This window comes from Sarcophilus harrisii, chromosome X, assembly GCF_902635505.1.
Source record: "Sarcophilus harrisii chromosome X, mSarHar1.11, whole genome shotgun sequence".
Lineage (NCBI taxonomy): Eukaryota > Metazoa > Chordata > Mammalia > Dasyuromorphia > Dasyuridae > Sarcophilus > Sarcophilus harrisii.
This window is the reverse complement of record NC_045432.1, coordinates 69,561,827-69,582,844: the sequence shown is the minus strand read 5'-3', so window position 1 is coordinate 69,582,844 and position 21,018 is coordinate 69,561,827. Positions and strand designations below refer to the sequence as shown.

General features: G+C 37.9%; 1 protein-coding gene across 1 annotated transcript in view; it reads right to left on the bottom strand.

Moving 5' to 3' along the window:
• DIAPH2 (diaphanous related formin 2) overlaps nt 1-21,018 on the bottom strand; it is an 868,850-nt gene that overhangs the window by 445,338 nt on the left and 402,494 nt on the right. Inside the window, exon 21 of the mRNA XM_031944530.1 lies at nt 19,917-20,156. Coding sequence (XP_031800390.1) covers nt 19,917-20,156 — 240 coding nt within the window. The remainder of the gene's footprint in view (nt 1-19,916; nt 20,157-21,018) is intronic.

The following is a 21,018-nucleotide window of genomic DNA, read 5'->3' as shown; positions in this document are numbered from 1 at the left end:
CATGAACTGCTGAGAAGAAAGTATATTCCCTTCTATCTCCATTCAATTTTCTCCAAAGATCCAACATATCTAATTTTTCTAATATTCTATTTACTTTTTAATTTCTTTCTTATTTGTTTTGTGGTTTGATTTGTCTAATTCTGAGAGTGCAAGGTTGAGATCTCCTACTATTACAGTTTTGTTGTCTATTTCTTCTTGCAACTCTCTTTAACTTCTCCTTTAGGAAGTTGAGTGCCATACCACTTGGTGCATATATGTTTAATATTGATATTGCTTCGTTGTTTATGTACCCTTTAGCAGGATGTAGTTACCTTCCTTATCTCTTTAATTAGATCAATTTTTACTTTTGCTTGATCTGAGATAAGGATGGCTACCCTCTTTTGACTTCACCTGAAGCATAATAGATTTTGCTCCAGCCTTTTACTTTTTACTCTATATGCATCCCCTGCTTTAAATGTGTTTCTTGTAAACAACATATTGTAGGGTTCTGACTTTGATCCAGTCTGCTATCTGCCTCTCTTTATGGGGAGTTCATCCATTTACATTTACGGTTAGAATTACTAAATCTGTATTTCCTGCCATCCTAATACCCCAGATTGTGCTTTACTTATTCTTGCCTCCCCAACCCTCTTTCTCCCTTAAACTTATGACCCCTCTTGTATACTGATACTTATCCTCTTTATAATCCCTCCTCTCCCTTTGAGTCTTTTCCCCTTCCTTCCTATTACTTTTTTCTTTTCCTTTTCCTCTCCCCTGTTTTAATGGGCGAGAGAATTTTTCTAAAACAAATGTCAATTATTTTTTTTTCTTTGAGCTAACTCTGATGAGAGTAAGATTCACACAATGTTCCTCCCTCTCTAAATTCCCTCAGATATGATAAGTTTCCTTAGCCTCTTTGTGGGATGTGGTTCCCCTCTTTATCCCTCCTTCCCACCTTATTCTGCCATCATCCTTTTCCATATCTACTTCCTTTTTATGTTATATCAGTACAATCAAATTATACATGTATTCTTTTTGTATATCCACAACAGAAATACAATTCTCAAGAGTTATTTTTACCTTTTCTGCATCTCTTGAGTTCTATTCTTGGAGATCAAATTTTTGTTTAGTTCTGGTTTTTCTTCAGAAACAAATGGAGTTCATTTGTTTTTATTAAATGTCCATCTTCTTCCCTGGAAGAAAATGCTCAGCTTAGCTGGGTAGTTTATTCTTGGCTGCATCTCAAGTTCTTGTGCCTTTCGGAATATCATATTCCAGGCCCTTCTTTCCTTTAATGTAGAGGCAGCCAGATCTTGGGTGATCCTTATTGTGGCACCTCGGTATTTAAATGGTTTTTTGGTGCTTGTAAAATTTTTTCCTTAATCTTATGTTCTGAAATTTGGCCACAATATTCCTTGGGGTTTTATTTTAGGGTTTCTTTCAGAAGGTGTTCGATGAATTCTTTCAATGCCTATTTTACCTTCTGATTCTATTACATCTGGGCAGTTCTCTTTGATGATTTCTTGTAAAATAGTATCTAGGCTCTTTTTTTCATCATAGTTTTCAGAAAGTCCAATAATCCTCAGATTATTCTCTCCTAGATCTATTTTTCCAAGTCTGTCGTTTTTGCAAGTAGATAATTCGTGGTTTTTCCAGTTTGTCATTTTTTGTTTTTGCTTGACTGATTCTTGCTGTCTCAATGAATCATTAGTTTCTAATTTGTTCAGTTCTAATTTTTAAGATTATTTCTTCAATAGCTTTTATTCTTTCTGTATATGTCAATGAGTTTTTGAATGTATTGTTTTGTCTGTGAATTTTTCCATTTCCTAATTTTTAGTGAATTGATTTTTTCAATTCACAGATCCTACTTTTCTTGCGGTTCTTTGTTTTTCCAAATCACATCCTACTTTGTAGTGAATTCTTTATTTTTTATGTATTTCAGGAAGTTATTGTTCTCTTTGCTTTCTTTCCTTTCCCATTTATCTTCTAACTCTCTTTGAGACTTTTAATGGCCTCTTCTATGAGAGCATTCTGTAAGGAGTGACAGTTCTGATGCATTTTTGCTGTTTGAGGTCTCTTCAGGTTTGTTGACCTGCTCTTTTTCTGCATAGAAGCTTCAATTTCCTTTTCATCTTTTTATTCATGTTTAAAGCTTTTAGGTGGTCTCCTAGGCAAGGGGTTACCAGCTTCTCTGCAGAATAGGGAGAGATGTAAACTGATTTCCGGCTCCAAGGTATGGGAGTGCTCTGTGTGAGAGTTTTCTCCTTCCACAACAGGAGGTGGATTCAGCTACTGGCCGAGCTTATCAAACTGCTTAGGTAGGGCTGAGTGGATTATCGATTGCCCTGGCTAGAGAACTAAGTGGTGAAATGTCATCCGCCCAGGCCGGGAGCCTCTTGTGGGACTGTGAGTATTAGCAGCTGACTGCAGAACGCAGACAGCCACAAACTCTGCCCAGTGTCTCTGCCTGATGCAATCGCCCTGGAAAAAGTATTATGGCCCTCAAGCCGAGTTCCCCTGCGCAGATTGAGGCTAACCCGGCTGCGTCCTCCTGCCGTGCAGGATCACAACAGCCCCAAGGAAAAGCCTCTTACTGCGGGTTGGGGCTGCGCGCTTGTGCTGAGATCTGTGCCTTCACCCTCGGTTTGAGACTCTCCTCGGAACCTAATTTCTCTCCCAGTCTGCGCCGATCTCCCCCCTGGCCCCGGAACCAACCTTTTTTGGCGAGACTGCAGATTTTTTTCGGCTGGTGAGTTGTTCTACTTCTTATCTTTACGAATTGTAGCAGTCAAGACTATTTTTGAGGCTTGATATATTATTGATAAAGAGGGTAAGAGAAGAGCTTAGAAAGACGCGTGTGTCTTCTCCGCCATCTTCTGAAAACAAAAAGCTACCTAAAAATCAAATTGTCTAAATATTGCTAAAAACAATTTTCTGTGACATCTGGCCTTCAAAAAACCATAAAGCTTTTCCCCTGTCCTGATGGGAAATACTTGGCTCCTTGCCCATGACAAACAAGGAAAAAGTAAATATATGCTATATCTGTCCTTCATTTTACAAATATTTTTCTTAAAAGAAAATAGTTACAATGAGGAAGAGTTGAGGTGATATGATTAAAAGTAAGCATCTTTAAAAGTTATGATAATGACAAAGTATCATAGCCTTCTAGTGGAAAAAAAAAGTAACAATAAATGCTAGCAAGGATGAATCTACTAGATGTGCGACCCAGTAGAGTAGGTGACCACTGCTTTTTCAAGGGCTGATATTGAAAAAGAGGAAGGAGAAAAGCTGAAAGGGGTAGAAAAGGTGAAATGCAAGTTGTGAATCTGACAAAACACGCTATATGCAGCCAGGGGAAGACCTGCAAACATAATCTTCCAACAAAGGTAATAATATAAAAGACAAGCAGGGCCAAGGATATGGACCAAAACTCACACAACATATCTAGCAAGGATGTTCCATTAAGTCAGACACGAAACCAAAAGAAACACGACAAAGCAGAAGAACCCACAGAACAAGGAGAGGTCAGGGAGGGAATTCCATGTCCGACACTGTCACTCATCTACCTCCTGAGAGATCACAAGAAGATATTTAAGGTCAGAGTTGGAGTTTCTTCAATTATTAGAGCAGGTGACTACCACTTACATTAGCTCCCAGAACCTCAAGGCTAATCTGAGAAGCAAATGAGATAATGTTGCCCCCAGAATAGATCACTGGCTTAAATTTATTTAAATGAAATTTGAACCTTGCCCTTCAGTACAAGAAAGTTAACTTCACAAATAAAAGAGGAAGATCTGGATACAGAACGGTAGTTCTGAAAAAGATCTAGAGGTCTGCTTGGATTTAAGCTCAGTCTGAGTCAACATTGTGATGAGGCAGCTCAAAAAGCTAATATGATCTTGGCCTGCATTTAGGAGACTATAGTTTCTGGAAATTGAGGATATGACTATAATGTGTCCTAGTCAACTCTCACTTGGAGTACTGAAAGACCCTAGCTTTTGGGATAAGAACTCACTGTTTGACAAAAACTGCTGGGAAAATTGGAAATTAGTATGGCAGAAACTAGGCATTGACCCACACTTATCACCGGACACCAACATAAGGTGAAAATGGGTTCATGACCTAGGTATAAAGTATGAGATTATAAATAAATTAGAAGAACATAGGATAGTTTACCTCTCAGACCTGTGGAAGAGGAAGGAATTTAATGACCAAAGAAGAACTAGAGATCATTACTGATCACAAAATAGAAAATTTTGATTATATCAAATTGAAAAGGTTTTGTACAAACAAAACTAATTCAGACAAGATTAGAAGGGAAACAGTAACCTGCGAAAACATTTTTACAGTCAAAGGTTGTGATAAAAGCCTCATTTCCAAAATATATAGAGAATTGACTCTTAATTTATAAGAAATCAAGCCATTCTCCAATTGATAAATGGTCAAAGGATATGAACAGACAATTCTCAGATGAAGAAATTGAAACTATTTCTATCCATATGAAAAGATACTCCAAGTCATTATTAATCAGAGAAATGCAAATTAAGGCAACTCTGAGATACCACTACACACCTGTCAGATCGGCTAGAATGACAGGAAAAGATAATGTGGAATGTTGGAGGGGATGTGGGAAAACTGGGACACTGATACATTGTGGTGGAATTGCGAATACATCCAGCCACTCTGGAGAGCAATTTAGAACTATGCTCAAAAAGTTATCAGACTGTGCATACCCTTTGATCAAGTAGTGTTAGTACTGGGCTTATATCCCAAAGAGATCTTAAAGAAAGGAAAGGGACCTGTATGTGCAGGAATGTTTGTGGTAGCCCTCTTTGTACTGGCCGGAAACTGGAAACTGAGTGGATGCCCATCAGTTGGAGAATGGCTGAATAAATTGTGGTATATGAATATTATGGAATATTATTGTTCTGCAAAAAATGACAAGGAGGATGATTTCAGAAAGGCCTGGAGAGACTTACACGAACTGATGCTGAGTGAAATGAGCCGGACCAGAAGATCATTACATACTTCAATAACAGTACTATATGATGATCAGTTCTGATGGACCTGGCCATCCTCAGCAACGAGATCAGCCAAATCATTTCCAATGGAGCAGTAATGAACTGAACCAGCTACGCCCAGAGAAAGAACTCTGGGAGATGACTAAGAACCATTACATTGAATTCCCAATCCCTCTATTTTGTGCACTATTTCAAAGTCCAATTCTTCTTGTACAGCAAAATAACTGTTTGGACATGTATACATATATTTAACTTATACTTTAACATATTTAGCATGTATTGGTCAACCTGCCATCTGGGGAAGGGGGAAGGAGGAAGAAGGGGCAAAATTGGAACAGAAAGTTTTGCAACTGTCAATGCTGAAAAAATTACCTATGCATATCTCTTGTAAATAAAAAGCTATAATAATAAAAAAGAAGGGCATTGGTAAGTTGGAGAGTGTTTAGAAGGTGGCAACCAGGATGGGCACAGGTTTGGGGTCTTTGTCAAATGAGGATCAATTGAAAGAACTGGACATGTTTAGCTTAGAGAAAAATAGGAGAACTTGAGAGGTTTCTTCAAGTATGTTGAAGGACTTGTTTAAAGGAGGGATTCCCTTGGATCCCTCAAAGGGAAGGTCCTCAAAGTGGCAGAGGAAGACACAAAGAAGCCCATTTTCACTTGATGTCAGAATCAACATCAGAGTCCTCTGAACTATCCCCAAAGGGATAGAGTTGCCCAGAGAGTCTCGATAGCCACTTGGCAAGGATGATACAGGAAGGGCTCTTTTTCTTTATGGACTAGGTTAGGTAACTATAAAGATCTCTGCCAAAGTATGCCATCTGACCATCTGCAAAGCCGATATGTAACTAATTAACACATATGTTATAGAGTTAGACATGAATGAGAGACTGAAAATTTCTATTAAAAGTACCATATATATTTTTACATGATTTCATGTTCTGTGTACATTAATATAATAATCTACTTCAGTAAATATTACAGTATGCTGTTTAAAGATTATTTGGTGTAGAGTTTTATAGAATAAAAACAGCATCAAAAGAAATCCATGAAAGATATATATCCTCTCTCCCCCCCTCTCCCTCTGTCTCTTTCTCCAAAACAAAATTAAAAATTCCCCCACTGGTTCAGAACCACAAAGGTGGCACATTCTTGTTACAGTCTAGAAAAAAAAATGATGCATGGTTCACAATGATAATGAGAATCCATTAAGTGCAATACAATGAAATACAATGGATTTAAATAAAGGTCAAGAATCAAATAATCTGAACAAAGCCAACTTTTTCAACATGAAGACAGATATTCTCTCCTTAAGTCACCCTGTGGTGCTTAGTTATTTCAAAGGCACAGAATACTGAAGACCAGACTGACCCATAAATTACTGGGTGTTTGTGTCTGGTGGTCATGAATTATGAAGAGAAGGAACCATGTGTCATTATAATAGACAATATACCACAGTTTCTTAAACTGTAGTTTGTGACCCCATATGGGGTCTCATAACTGAATGGGGGGGTATGAAATTATCATTTATTATCAGTAAATATTTGATTTGTATACATATTTTATATAGCTTTATACCCAGGGTCACATAAAAATTTCTCAGCCAAAAAGGGGTCACAAGTAGAAGAAGTTTAAGAAGCCCTGTTATATGTGCCATTTCTTTTTCAAATACAATGTGATACTTCAGAGTTCCTACCCATCTTTTTTTTAACATTGGCAGAGTTCTTAAGAGAGTGATGGTGAGGTACAAAACCAGGTATATGGCTAGTTATGGCTAAGAACTTCCCATGCTTTTGACAATGGGACAGGAATTTAGTAAGAGCCTTTACTTTCCTTATCTGAAAACTAACAATAATAATTCTTGCCTTGTGTCCCTGACTTAGATTTACCAAGATGCTGAGTGAAGTGAACAGAACCAAGAGAATATAGTACATAGTAACAGCAAGATTTGTGATGATCAACTGTTATGGGCCAGAACTCTGAACTTGAAACAAAGGAGTCTTACAAGGAACTAAGTCAGTGGAACTGATAGAGACAATAGTTATCTCATTTAGCATGGTTCAGTATGATTGATCTGATCCTACAAGGAGATGTTCTGGGCCAGAACTTGAAACAAGGTACTGAGTAGAACTGAGGAGACAATGATTAAATCTAGTTTAGCACTGATTTAATCCTGCAACAAATAATGGTTTCCTATTGATATAATGATTGGTGTGTACTCAGTGTACAGCATATGAGCAAGAAGCTCTCAGGGCCAGAGGAACAAGTGCACTGGAAGCTCTTGGAGGCTGAGACATTCATTCCATCGTCCACCATTTGTGGTGGCTGGAGGCTGAAGCACAAATCTTTGAAGTTGGGGAGATTCAGAAGCTAGAGGAGGCACGAGGAAGCTCAAACTCTCAGAACCAAGGAGAGAGATAGGCCTCCAGAAAAACTAGCTGAGCCCCAAGTAAAGGAGAGAAGACTTTGAGGGAGACAATAAAGGATTTGGACTTTAACCCCTGGCTACTCGTGTGGTGATTACTGAACTGAAATGAAGGCTGCTCCCAGAGACCCCAAGAAAACCTCAAGAGAGAACACTACATTTTAGAGAGAACATTACAATCAATTATGATAGATTTGGCCCTTTTCAACACTGAGGTGATTCAAGGCAATTCCAAAAGACTTGTGATGGAGAGTGCCATCCACTTCTAGGGACAGAACTATAAAGACTGAATGGGAATAGAAGTGTAGTTATTTTCACCATATTTTTTGTTGTAATTTTTCTTGTTTCTTTGTTTTTTTTTCCTTCCTATTTTTTCTTTCACCTTTTGATCTAATTTTCTTGGGCAGCATGATAAATATAAAAAGAAGTTCAGAAGAATTGCACATGTTTAACCTATATTGGATTGCTTAATTGTCTATGGGAGAAGGTGGGGGAAGGAGGTTGAAAACTGGGTGTATGTTGAAAACTATCTTTGCATGTATTTGGTAATATAAAAAGCTATTAAAATGTAAAAAAAAAAGAAATAGAAAAAATGAGGCAAAATCATGGGAAAAGGAAGCTCAATGCATGAGAATACCTGGAAATGATGCCAATTGGATTACTTTGGCTTCATCAAATGACAAGTCGGAAAAGTATTTAAGCTCATCAAGGAAATACTGCAATAATAATTGGGTACCACAAGATTGACCACCCAAGATTTCTATGGCTTCTACTATGTGCCAAGTAGTTATGCTAGGTTCTGGGGAAACAAAGGCAAAAACAAGAAATTCCTTGGGCTCAAGAACCTTCCATTCTCCTGGGAAAGCACCAACTTCTACTAAAAAGATGCTAAGAGATGAATAAATAGATGCTAAATATATATACATATATATATATATGTTTATATTTATATTTATATAAACAGCCAGGAATTGGGGGAGGCACAGAGCATAGCACTAACAACTGGGAGGAGGCAGGAAAGGCCTTCTGAAATAGAGCACTCTAGACAGGCCTTGAAAAGAGCTGTGGGCCCAAGAAGTGAAAGGAAGCAGACAGATATTGAAAAAAGGCATGGAGATATAGCAAGTGCCATGTCATATACGCAGAACAGCTAGAAATAACAATAGTCAACATTGGTGTGGTGCCCACTACATGCTAGAAACTCTTTGTGCTTTATAAATATTACCTTGTCTGATTCTTGTAGCAACCCTGGAATTTGGATGCTATCATTATCCCTATTTTACAGAGAAGGAAACTGAGACAAACAGCAGTTAAGTGACTTACCCAGGATCATAAAGATAAGAAATGTCTGAGACCATATTTGAGGTCTTCCTAGTTCCAGGTCCAGAGCTCTCGCTTTACCACCCAACTGTCTCTAATGATAGTAATTATTAATAATAATGATAAGGATTTATAAGGTACGTGAGGGTTTCAAAAGTGGATTACATATTATTTCATTAGATTCTCATAACAACCCCATGAGCGAGGTTCTAATTATCATCCATATAATTATTATTACAGAGGAAATGTGTAATATTCTTCTCTAAAATTTAATGTTCTCTGGGAGCAGGTTTCTTGGGGGCTTCTGGAGACAGCCTTAGTTTCAGTTCTGAGTAATCTCCCCAAATGTAACCAGATATTAAAGTCAAAATCCTTTATTGTGTCTTTCCAAGTCTTGTCTACTTCCTGGGCCCGCTTAGCTTTCTTAGAGAACAATCTCTCTCCTTGGTTCCTGCGGCTAGTCCTTTCCCTCTGCCAGCTTCTGCCTCTAGCTCCCTCCGAATGTCTCCAGCCAGCGCAAAGGTGGAAGATGGAATGAATCTGTCTCCTCCTCTGAGAGCTTCTAGTGGGCTTGTCCGCTACTGGGCTTGTCCTCCCGGCCCTGAAAGCTTCTTGCTTATATGCTGTACAGTGAGTACACACCAGTGTATCACTAGGAAACCATTATTTGTTGTAGGATTAAATCAATGCTAAACTAGATTTCACCACTATCTCCTCAATTCCACTTACTTAGCACATTGTAAGAATCCCAACAGATGATCAGTGGAATAGGTTAGGTTCAAGGGATAAAACAGTCAACAAATATAGCAACCTAGTCTTTGACAAACCCAAAGACCCCAGCTTTTGGGATAAGAACTTACTGTTTGATAAAAATTGCTGGGAAAATTGGAAACTAATATGGCAGAAACTAGGCATTGATCCATACTTAACACCGTACACCAAGATAAGGTCAAAATGGGTTCATGACCTAGGCATAAAGAATGAAATTATTAATAAATTAGAGGAACACAGGATAGTTTACCTCTCAGACCTGTGGAAGGGGAAGGACTTTATGACCAAAGCAGAACTAGAGATCATTACTGATCACAAAATAGAAAATTTCGATTATACCAAACTGAAAAGTTTTTGTACAAACAAAACTAATGCAGACAAGATTAGAAGGGAAGCAATAAACTGGGAAAATATTTTTACAGTCAAAGGTTCTGATAAAGGCCTCATTTCCAAAATATATAGAGAATTAACTCTAATTTATAAAAAATCAAGCCATTCTCCAATTGAAAAATGGTCAAAGGATATGAACAGACAATTCTCAGATGAAGAAATTGAAACTATTTCTAGTCATATGAAAAGATGCTCCAAGTCATTATTAATCAGAGAAATGCAAATTAAGACAACTCTAAGATACCACTACACACCTGTCAGATTGGCTAAGATGACAGGAAAAAATAATGATGATTGTTGGAGGGGATGCAGGAAAACTGGGACATTGATGCATTGTTGGTGGAGTTGTGAATGAATCCAACCATTCTGGAGAGTAGTTTGGAACTATGCTCAAAAAGTTATCAAACTGTGCATACCCTTTGATCCAGCAGTGTTACTACTGGGCTTATATCCCAAAGAGATTATAAAGAAGGGAAAGGGACCTGTATGTGCATGAATGTTTGTGGCAGCCCTCTTTGTAGTGGCTAGAAACTGGAAACTGAATGGATGCCCATCAGTTGGAGAATGGCTGAATAAATTGTGGTATATGAATATTATGGAATATTATTGTTCTGTAAGAAATGACCAACAGGATGATTTCAGAAAGGCCTGGAGAGACTTACATGAACTGATGCTGAGTGAAATGAGCAGGACCAGGAGATCATTATATACTTCAACAACAATACTATATGATGACCAGTTCTGATGGACCTGGCCATCCTCAGCAAGGAGATCAACCAAATCATTTCCAATGGAGCAGTAATGAACTGAACCAGCTACGCCCAGAGAAAGAACTCTGGGTGATGACTAAAAACCATTACATTGAATTCCCAATCCCTATATTTATGCCCACCTGCATTTTTGATTTCCTTCACAAGCTAATTGTACAATATTTCAGAGCCTGATTCTTTTTGTACAGCAAAATAACGGTTTGGTCATGTATACTTATTGTGTATCTAATTTATATTTTAATATATTTAACATCTACCGGTCATCCTGCCATCTGGGGAGGGGGTGGGGGGGTAAGAGGAGAAAAATTGGAATAAGAGGTTTGGCAATTGTTAATGCTGTAAAGTTACCCATGCATATAACCTGTAAATAAAAGGCTATTAAATAAAAAAATTAAAAAAAAAAAAGAATCCTAACAGAAATGGGCTGAGAGGTCAAGTGGTTTGTCCAGGGGAACTCTGGGAAATTTGGCTACATTTTCTCCATCACTTTCTTAAGCCTAGACCAGGGGTCCTCAAACTTTTTAAACAGGGGGCCAGTTCACTGTCCCTAGACTGATGGAGGGTCAGACTATAGTAAAAACAAAACCTTTGTTTTGTGGGCCTTTAAATAAAGAAACTTCATAGCCCTGGGTGAGGGGGATAATTGTCCTCAGCTGTCGCATCTGGCCTGTGGGCCGTAGTTTGAGGACCCCTGGCCTAGACAATCAACAAAAAAATAAATCAAGTCCTGTCCATTTCCAAGGTATTAAATATACTATAAAATGAATATTGGATCCCAGAAGCCAAGTAGGATAATCAGCCAGATCACCTTGCCAGAGTTCTACAGTTGACGTACAATTCAAACTCTTATCTTCTGGGTTCCCAGTCTAAAGCCTCATCCATTATACTGCCCAGAGCCTCAACTTGGAGCTTCAGATTCATTTCAGTTGAATGAGCATTTACTGCACCAGGCATCGTGATAGATGAAAAATAAAACTATTCTTGCCCTTAAGGAGTTTGCCATCTACTACAAGCAAAATACTCAACGTGGCATTGTCCAGGGACATTATCAAACTTCGCCATACGTTTGGCAGACTCCACAATGTAGGCCTTAAGTCCTTTGTAATTAAGTGTATACTCAAATGGTCTAGGGCTTCTTGCTGAAAGCAGCAAATTGTGTTCTTAACATCACTGAAAATGGAAATTAGCATTAGAACAATTTATGTGGGAAAAATGGTGTCATTTATTTTTAGCATAATCAGTGGGTTAGGAGGGACAGTTCTCCCCCCCCCTTCTGAAGATATAGTTGAGAAAGAACAGTATCCAATTATTCTCTGAAACTTTGGCTTCAAGTTTTCAGCAACCACAGCTAATCATGCTTTAGTATCTGGCTAATTCAGTTCAGAACAATTTACATAACGGTGTTCTCCTTATGGAGTCCAGTTAACATCTCTGCCATTCGACACAGTTACAACCAACTGCCTGCATTTTGTCTTCACAATTATATGTTTGCAAATAGCAGACAGTATTTCTTTCTCCTAATAACAAGTAGTTCCCTAGAAGGCATTTCCCAAAGGATGAAAAATCAATGGGAGGCACACACAGAGAGACACAGAAAGAAAGGAGGGAAAGGGAAAGAGACAGAAGAAGTGGGAAAAGAGGAAAGGGGAGAAGGGGAAGAGAACATGAGGGAGAGAGAAACAGAGAGACAGCGTGTGTGCGCATGCTTATGCATGCATGTGCATGTTGAAGTGGGTGTGGGAGAACAGGGAAGGATGGAGGAAGAAAGGGGTTTAAAAATTCTTAGGTCTCTCTTTTACTACATGATACCATTTCCCAATAGATTATTTTTATTTTATTTGAAGATGGCAAAAATCTTTGTGCTGAATCCTTTGAGCATACCTCTAGTGATACATGTCAGATCAGTGCTGTATAGAAGAACTTTTATTTGACAGGTAGATGACAGGAAAAAGGCAATCTCCCAAACAGAGTCTGGAAGTATAAAATTTGCCTGTAAGATTAATGTTCTCTTTTGTTTCAAAGTATAAATAACTTACTCATTCTTGTTTCAAAGAAACCCATTTATGTGTAAATAGTATGAATGATATAAATATAAAATATATATATATATATATATATGGGTACTCTTCAAAGCACATTAATTTAATTAAAGAAAAAAGGGGTATTACTAATATTTAAGAACAGCTTTTCTCCTAAAATGTGGTGCATTAGTGAAATGGAACCTGACTTGCTGAAAGAAATGAAGAATACATGAAAAATACAGAGAAAGAGGATCAGGCCTAAGTCTATGAAGTGAACCAACACGAAATAAACAGAACCATTCTATACTCAATGGCTATAACCCAAATGGAAAGAACAGTGACAAGACCTCCCTAATATTTGATCGTTACAATGATCAAGCTACACCCTGAAAATAAGGAAAGAAGATGTAAGTCTTGTTTTATTGTCAAACTGGAAGAGGGCCTCTGAGCAGGAAACAAGACCTGTACTCTCAGACTCAGCTGATGTTTGCACGTGTGATAAACTACAAGTTCTTGTGCTTATTCTTGGGCTCTCTCCTTCCCTTCCTAATTCTTTTTTTAAAATTAATTGATGGCTTTTGTTTATACATTGCCTAGCTATCTGCTATATCTCTATCCCTTCCTCCTCTGAGAGAGGTATCCATTAGCAAAATGTTTTCTCAATGGGTAAAAAAAAAGCAAAAAATATAACAGAACTGATCGATTACGTCAAAAAATTTGAACTGCTCTCACTGTCCCTCTCTCCTCTCCTCCCCTCCCTTCTCTGTCACCTCTCCATTCTCACTTCCTCACTTTTTCTCTCACTTGCCCTGCCTCTCTCTTTCTTTCCCTCTCCCTTACTCTTTGCCATGAGAGAAAAGCCAAAGTAAAGAAGGTATTTGGAAATGAAGGTGCTTTATAAACAAATGGCATTTTAAAAAATTATACATGTAGATGATATTTAGTTTTGATATATTTTTATGTTTTTCATTTTATAAAGAGCACTAACTAGACACAAGGCCAGAGTTCACACTAGCACACTAGAAGGGACCTCTGAGGCACACTCCCATCAACCCCTCATTTCACTGAAAAAGTTAATCCCACCCATACATGTTCAACAACTTGTCTAAGATAAGATCACACAGGTGGTTATTTTCTGACCCTGGTTTTGAAAGTTTCCCTGCCTGAGGCCATTTTCCAGTGGACCATGCTGCATAGGGAATCTGATAGTTCTGTCTGAAAAATGGACTTCCTGGGTTTACTGCCTTCCACAGGCTCACACTGGAAAATCACGCCCCTCTAGGGGCTACAAGCAACTCTCCTGGACTCAAACCTGTAGAGCAAAACTACAAGATAACAAAATCCAGGAGTCAAAAGGGACTGGAACAGTCATCTAGCCCAACTCATTTACAAACTCAACCCGCACTGATTCATACCCATCAAAAGGTGGTCCAGCCTTTGCTTGAAGACCTTCAGGAAAGAGAAAGAGAACACTCTTTAAGAGAACCCATTCCCCACTTGCCTACATCTCATGGGTAGGAAGCTTTCAAGTAAAAGGTGTCTTAACAGTTACAGATTTGCATTTGTGAAGTGAGTTTCCTTAGCTCAAAGGTTGGTACCAAAAAGAAAAAAAAAAGAAATTATCAAACCTCTTTCGTGACCTAAGGGACCATCATTGATAGGTATTTTAAAAGGGTCAGAAGAAACATAGGTAGGATGATCCCATGGACTAAATGCTTCAGGGGGAAGTCAGCCAGGAGGAATGGAAATGTTCAAGACATAAAGAGAAACAATTTCAACGAGGAGGAAAAATGAGATTTGTCTGATGATACTGATGTGTAGGTATAAGATACTCACAAGTCAAATTAGATTTTAAAAGAAATGTGCAAAAGATGAATAGAAGAGCAAGGCAGAGTACTGTGAAAGAGTATCAGGAATACTAAGGATCAGAAGACAGAAGCAAAGGATAATAAAAAGAAGGTTTGTTTGTTCGGGGATTTTGTAGTGATATTCACATGGAAAGGAACATCTAAGAAAGGGGAAGGTCTTCACCTGGGGTTCATGGTAACAATCGTAACGGACAGGAGAGAGAAGGCAGAGACAGCTGTTCAACTGGTGCTTCCGCTCTTGGCCAAGTTCCTTTACACTGGAAACTGAGCCAGCATTAAAGAGCTCCAGTTGTCCCTCTCAAATTCACATCATCTAGCTCTGATGCACTACATCCTCAGGCCTTGAAAAGACTGTCAATAGAATTGCTGAGCCATTGTCAATGATACTGGAATGAACCTAGAAAATGCAAAGGTTAACACAGGACTGGAGAAGGAAAATGATGTTCCAACTTCCCAAAAAAAAGGAAGGGAACAGAGTGTAAAGCATAGGCCAGTCAATTTGCCTTCAATTCTGAGGAAAAGTCAAGGAGGAACTGTTAAAGACATGATGAGTGAACATGGAGAATCAGAAGCAGTAATCACAAAGAAGGGGCATGGCTTCATCAAGAGCAGACCTGATCAAGAATTTCAAGGGAATGGATGAAAAAAAAAATGAAGGTGGCCTAGCTGTATCAGATCTAAAATTATATTATAAAGCAGAAGTTACCAAAACCATTTGGTATTGGCTAAGAAATAGACTAGTTGATCAGTGGAATAGGTTAGGTTCACAGGACAAAATAGTCAATAACTACAGCAATCTAGTGTTTGACAAACCAAAAGACTCCAGCTTTTGAGATAAGAACTCACTGTTTGACAAAAACTGCTGGGAAAACTGGAAATTAGTATGGCAGAAACTAGGCATTGACCCACACTTAACACGGTATGCTAAGATAAGGTCAAAATGGGTTCATGACCTAGGAAGGCATAAAGAATGAGATTATAGATAAGTTAGAAGAAAATAGGATAGTTTACCTCTCAGACCTGTGGAGGAGGAAGGAATTTGTGACCAAAGAAGAACTGGAAATCATTATTGATCACAAAATAGAAAATTTTGATTATATTAAGTTAAAAAATATTTGTACAAATAAAAGTAATGAAGACAAGATTAGAAGGGAAGCAATAAACTGGAAAGACATTTGTACATTCAAAGGTTCTGATACAGGCCTCATTTCTAAAATATATAGAGAAGTGACTCAAATTTATAAGAATTCAAGCCATTCTTCAACGGATAAATGGTCAAAGGATACGAAGAGACAATTTTCAGATTAAGAAATTTAAACTATTTCTAGTCACATGAAAAGGTGCCCCAAATCACTACTGATCAGAGAAATGCAAATTAAGACAACTCTGAGATACCACTACACACCTCTCAGATTGGCTAAGATGACAGGAAGAGATAATGCTTGAATGTTGGAGGGGATGCAGGAAAACTGGGACACTGATACATTGTTGGTGGAACTGTGAACTGATCTAACCATTCTGGAGAGCAATCTGGTACTACACTCAAAAAGTTATCAAACTGTGCACACCCTTTTACCCAGCAGTGTTACTACTGGGCTTATATCCCAAAGAAATCTTAAAGGAGGGAAAGGGACCTATATGTGCAAGAATGTTTGTGGCAGCCCTCTTTGTAGTGACAAGGTACTGGAAACTGAGTGGATGCCCATCAGTTGGAGAATGACTGAATAAGTTTTGGTATATAATGTTATGAAATATTATTTTTCTTTAAGAAACGACCAGCAGGATGATTTCAGAGAGGCCTAGAGAGACTTACATGAACTGATGCTAAGGGAAATAAGCAGAATCAGGAGATTATTATACATGGCAACAACAAAACTATAAGATGATCAATTCTGATGGACGTGGCTCTCTTCAACAATGAGATGATTCAAACCAGTTCCAATTTTTCAGTCATGAAGAGAGCCATCTACACCCTGAGAGAGGACTATGGGAACTGAGTGTGGACCACAACATAGCATTTTCTTTTTTTTTTTTTAATTTATTTTATTTTATTTTATTTTTTGTATTTTTGTTCATCTTTTATTTCCTTTTTTTTCTTTTTTTTAAATTTATTTTATTTTATTTTATTTTTGTATTTTTGTTCATCTTTTCTTTTCTTTTTTTTTTCTTTTTTTTTTTTTATTTAATAGCCTTTTATTTACAGGATATATGCATGGGTAACTTTACAGCATTAACAATTGCCACCTCTTGTTCCAATTTTTCACCTCTTACCCCCCCACCCCCTCCCCTAGATGGCAGGATGACCAGTAGATGTTAAATATATTAAAATATAAATTAGATACACAATAAGTATACAACAACATAGCATTTTCACTCTTTCTGTTGTTTGCTTGCATTTTGTTTTCTTTCTCAGTTTTTTTTTTCCTTCTTGATCTGATTTTTCTTGTGCAGCAAGATAACTGTATAAATATGTATACCTATATTGGATTTAACATATATTTTTAACATATTTAACATGTACTGCCTGCCATCTAGGGGAGGGAGTGGGGGGAAGAGGAAAATTTGGAACAGAAGGTTTTGCAAGAGTCAATGTTGAAAAATTACCTATGCATATATTTTGTAAATAAAAGGCTTGAATGAATGAATGAATGAAGTAGACCTGGTAAGAATAACCACATTTTCTTTTTGTGATAGGGTTACTAATGAGTAGAGGAAGGGGATGCTAAACAAAAAGCTTCTTCTAAAGCATCTCATACCATCTTGTAGAAAAACATGAAGAAAGAGAGAACAGTTCTCTCTCAAATTGTGGTTCTCAAATTCTTCCACAGTGGTAGAACTCTTCAGTTAAAAAACAAAGAATCCTTTGGCAGAAATCTTGTAGTAAAATCTTAAATTATCTAAGAAAATTAACAAACAACATAAGGTTCATTTTTTTTCAAAACTCATTTGGGGTGTTTCTGCATTTTTTGCTAATACAATTCCCAATGGATTCATAACTCATTGGATGACCAGGCTCGAAGAAGCCTTGTTTCTGTTTAAACAAAAAAAAAAAGACTCTCAGTATCAATGAGGCAAGGGCTTTTTGCTGAAGGGTCCCAGGAAGGTGGGCTTTGTTCTGTGCTATTTAAAGGCTCTTCAACTTTACAGAAAGCCTAAAGCCGAGATAGATATCTTCACATGGAGCAACAGTCCAAAGGACAGCCAAAAGCACTGCACTGAATCAAATACAATGAGATTCAATAGCAACTAATGGAATGTCTTGCACTTTGGTCAAGAAAATGAACTTCTTAAGTCCAATACAGGAGAGGCATGGCCAGAGTGAAGTTCTGGAAAAGATTGGGAAGTTTTTGAGGACTGTAAGGTCAGTATGGGTTAATGAAGTCATGACACAGTCAAAAAAAAAAGCACATGTGATCCTGTACTGCATTAAAGGAAACTTTTTAATTACAGGGAGAGTGTCATCCTACTGGACCTGGCCCCAATCAGACATCACCTGTGTCCAGCTTTAAGCATAAAATATTAAGGAAATTGATAAACTAGAGCATATTTAGGATGATGAATGGCTTTGGGATCACTACATGTGAGGATCACTTGAAGGAATTGGACAAGTTTAGCCTGAAGACAAGTAGACCCAAGGATGACAAGATGGGTGTCTCCAAATATTTGAAGGGCTCTTATGTGGAAAAGAATTAAGATTTCTTCCACTTGGCAGGAACCAAAGACAATTGATGGCAAGAGAGGCTGGTTTAGACTCAATGTCCTAATAATCTGAGCTGCTACAAAGGTGGAGTGGGATGGTTCCTTTCCTCCAGGATTTTGAAGAAGAGAAAATTCCCTTCATGTAGAGGTTGGGTTAAATGGCCACTGGGATTAGGACAGATAATCCTAGGAGATACTAGAGCAATACAAGTATAGTCTCCAAATGATGTTTCCAGTGACCAGATTCCAAGAGGCTGAAGCCCTGCCTGTGCTCACATGGTAAGTGTAGAATAGTTTAGGGCCTCTGACCCCAACTCCAATGTTTGTTATTTGATGAATGGTCACCCTGACTGAGAAGTCAGGAAGAGCTTCTGCCCTTTCTCAATGCAGAGGGAGGGACTAGGTAATTGGCAAGTCCTAAACTGAAGGCTTCTCATCACAGAACAGGTAATAAGCTGGATCAGTTCAGGTACCTCACTGAGAACTCTTTACACAGATCTGTCACAGGTTCAAGACAAAAGCATTAAATATCGAGACCTACAGATAATGCTTGCCTTCATTTATCACACAAACAAGAAATGGGTCTTACTTTCTTACAAGATCTGGAATTCTTCAGATACATAACTAAAACCTCACACTATCTTCAGATGTGAAAGAGGAAAAAAATTCCCAAACCACGCAGAACAGGGAATTGTCATGTGTCCAAGGAGGCCTGCTCCTTGTCAAATATGGGCTTTTTCTCAAGCTGCTTTCTAATTTGATGCCTCTGGAGGGTGTCTAGTTAGCCCTCTCTGTAGGAGACAGAGCTCATCTGGGAAAAGGCACCTAGGACCATCTGAGGAATACACACTCACTCCCTATAATGTCTACTACAGATATTAGTCCTTAAAACACCAGCAAAAGCAAAGCAGTCATCAAGTCCAAAGATGATATTCAATTCGTTACAGAAGTCAAACTTTCAATTAATGCAAGAGATTTCTGGAACCAGCAAATGTTGAAAAGGAAAATAAATCAAATCACTGAAAAACGAGTAATACAAAAGCAAACATGTGATTAACTGCTAAAGCACTCCTTTTTCTTTAGGATTGGCAAGAGGGATTGTATTCAATTCAATGATAAAGAAAAGAGTTGTGAGATTTTGCTCAGGAATATAAAGGTTGCATGCCCAATCCCCATATTCCAGATGTATTACAGTGCAGCCTCTGTACATAGTAAAAACTAGTTAAGCCATGCCTAATTTGCATGCATGCCTGGGCATACAAAGGCTTAAGTATTCAACAACCTCATCTCATCCATTTTCCATTTATTTAATAATCTTTTATTTTGTCTTAGTCGGTATAAAATGAGAGCTTAAAGAGTGATTCATATTCATTATGACTCGAGTGAAGGCTGGAATTTTCAGGTTTCTAAATCACATTTCAAATCGAACTCAGAGAGGAAAATACTAGGGCACTGAAATTCAAATCTACGTGGGTCACATCATTGAAGGAGCACAAAAGAACTTTCTGCTTCTTTTCCTAACTCAGTTTTTCCTTTGTTGTTTCTGACTGTCTTTGTTTTTAACAATTTAAATCGGTAATTCAAGAGGCCACAATGGTTCTCACAAGAAAAAGCATGAGCTCCTCCACCAATGTGATTAAATTTCAACCTACCTTACAAAGAAAGTTGATGTTGAAACCCAGCGATTGGGCATTTCGGGAGCCTGAGTTCATGTAGTTGCCAACTAGGAGTACCAGCTCTAAAAGTCGATTAAAGCTTTCACTTTTTTTCATTTCTTCACAGGCTAGAGTTACTGCCATGATGCCTGGTTTGATGTTGTTTACATGTTCTTCAAATGTGAGCTTGAAAAGGATGCTATGGAGACGAGGTCTTAACATTTTCACTGAGCTCATCTGCAAGACAAAGGGATTCTTGGTAAGAATGCACATTGGGAAAAAAAAAAAGATTTTTTTTAGACTTCCCTCTGGCAAGAGAGAAGCTCATGCAGAGCTCTGGATTATAACACCTCCTTAAACTGTTGTCTTTTTAACCTTATGTCTTTCCTTAGATATTCACTTGGGAGAATGTACCAGAACTTTCTCTGAAAACAGTGAGCTAGTCACCCTAGACACCTCAGTGTAATGAAAGTGACTCCATTAATTAGAGAATTACTTAAGTTCAACAAGTGCATTTACCTATACTGACTACACTTATAATGGGTTCCTCCAATGCATATAACTTTTACGGGCCTCCTTCTAGATCAGTGGTCCTCAAACTTTTGTTCTCAGTATCTTTATCCTATTAAAAATGATTGAGGATCTGTCCAAAGAGTTTTTGTTTATGTGGTTTATAGTTATAGATATTGATCACATTAAAAATAAAAACTAATTATGAATTTGTAGACTCTCTGAAAGGATTTCAGAGATGCCTAGGATGCTCTGGACCAGACTTTGAGAACCACTGTTCTAGATGATGTAGGAAAATCTGTTGCAAGATATTGAGAGGAACTAGTAGGCCAAATGCAAAGAGACAAGAGACACAATAGCAAACAACACTGTTGAGGCCTGGTTTTTTGAGAAATTACCTTTTGTAATCTCACGTGTGTGTGATAGATCTATATCTATATATAACATTCATGTTCTCTATAAAGAATTTCAAACACTTGGCAAGATGTGGCTGCTCAATGTGTCATGGCGAAATCATAGGAACTTACTTTCAAGTACACATTTCAAACATCCTTATATTGGTTTTGTCCAAAGCAGTTCATCTTGGTTT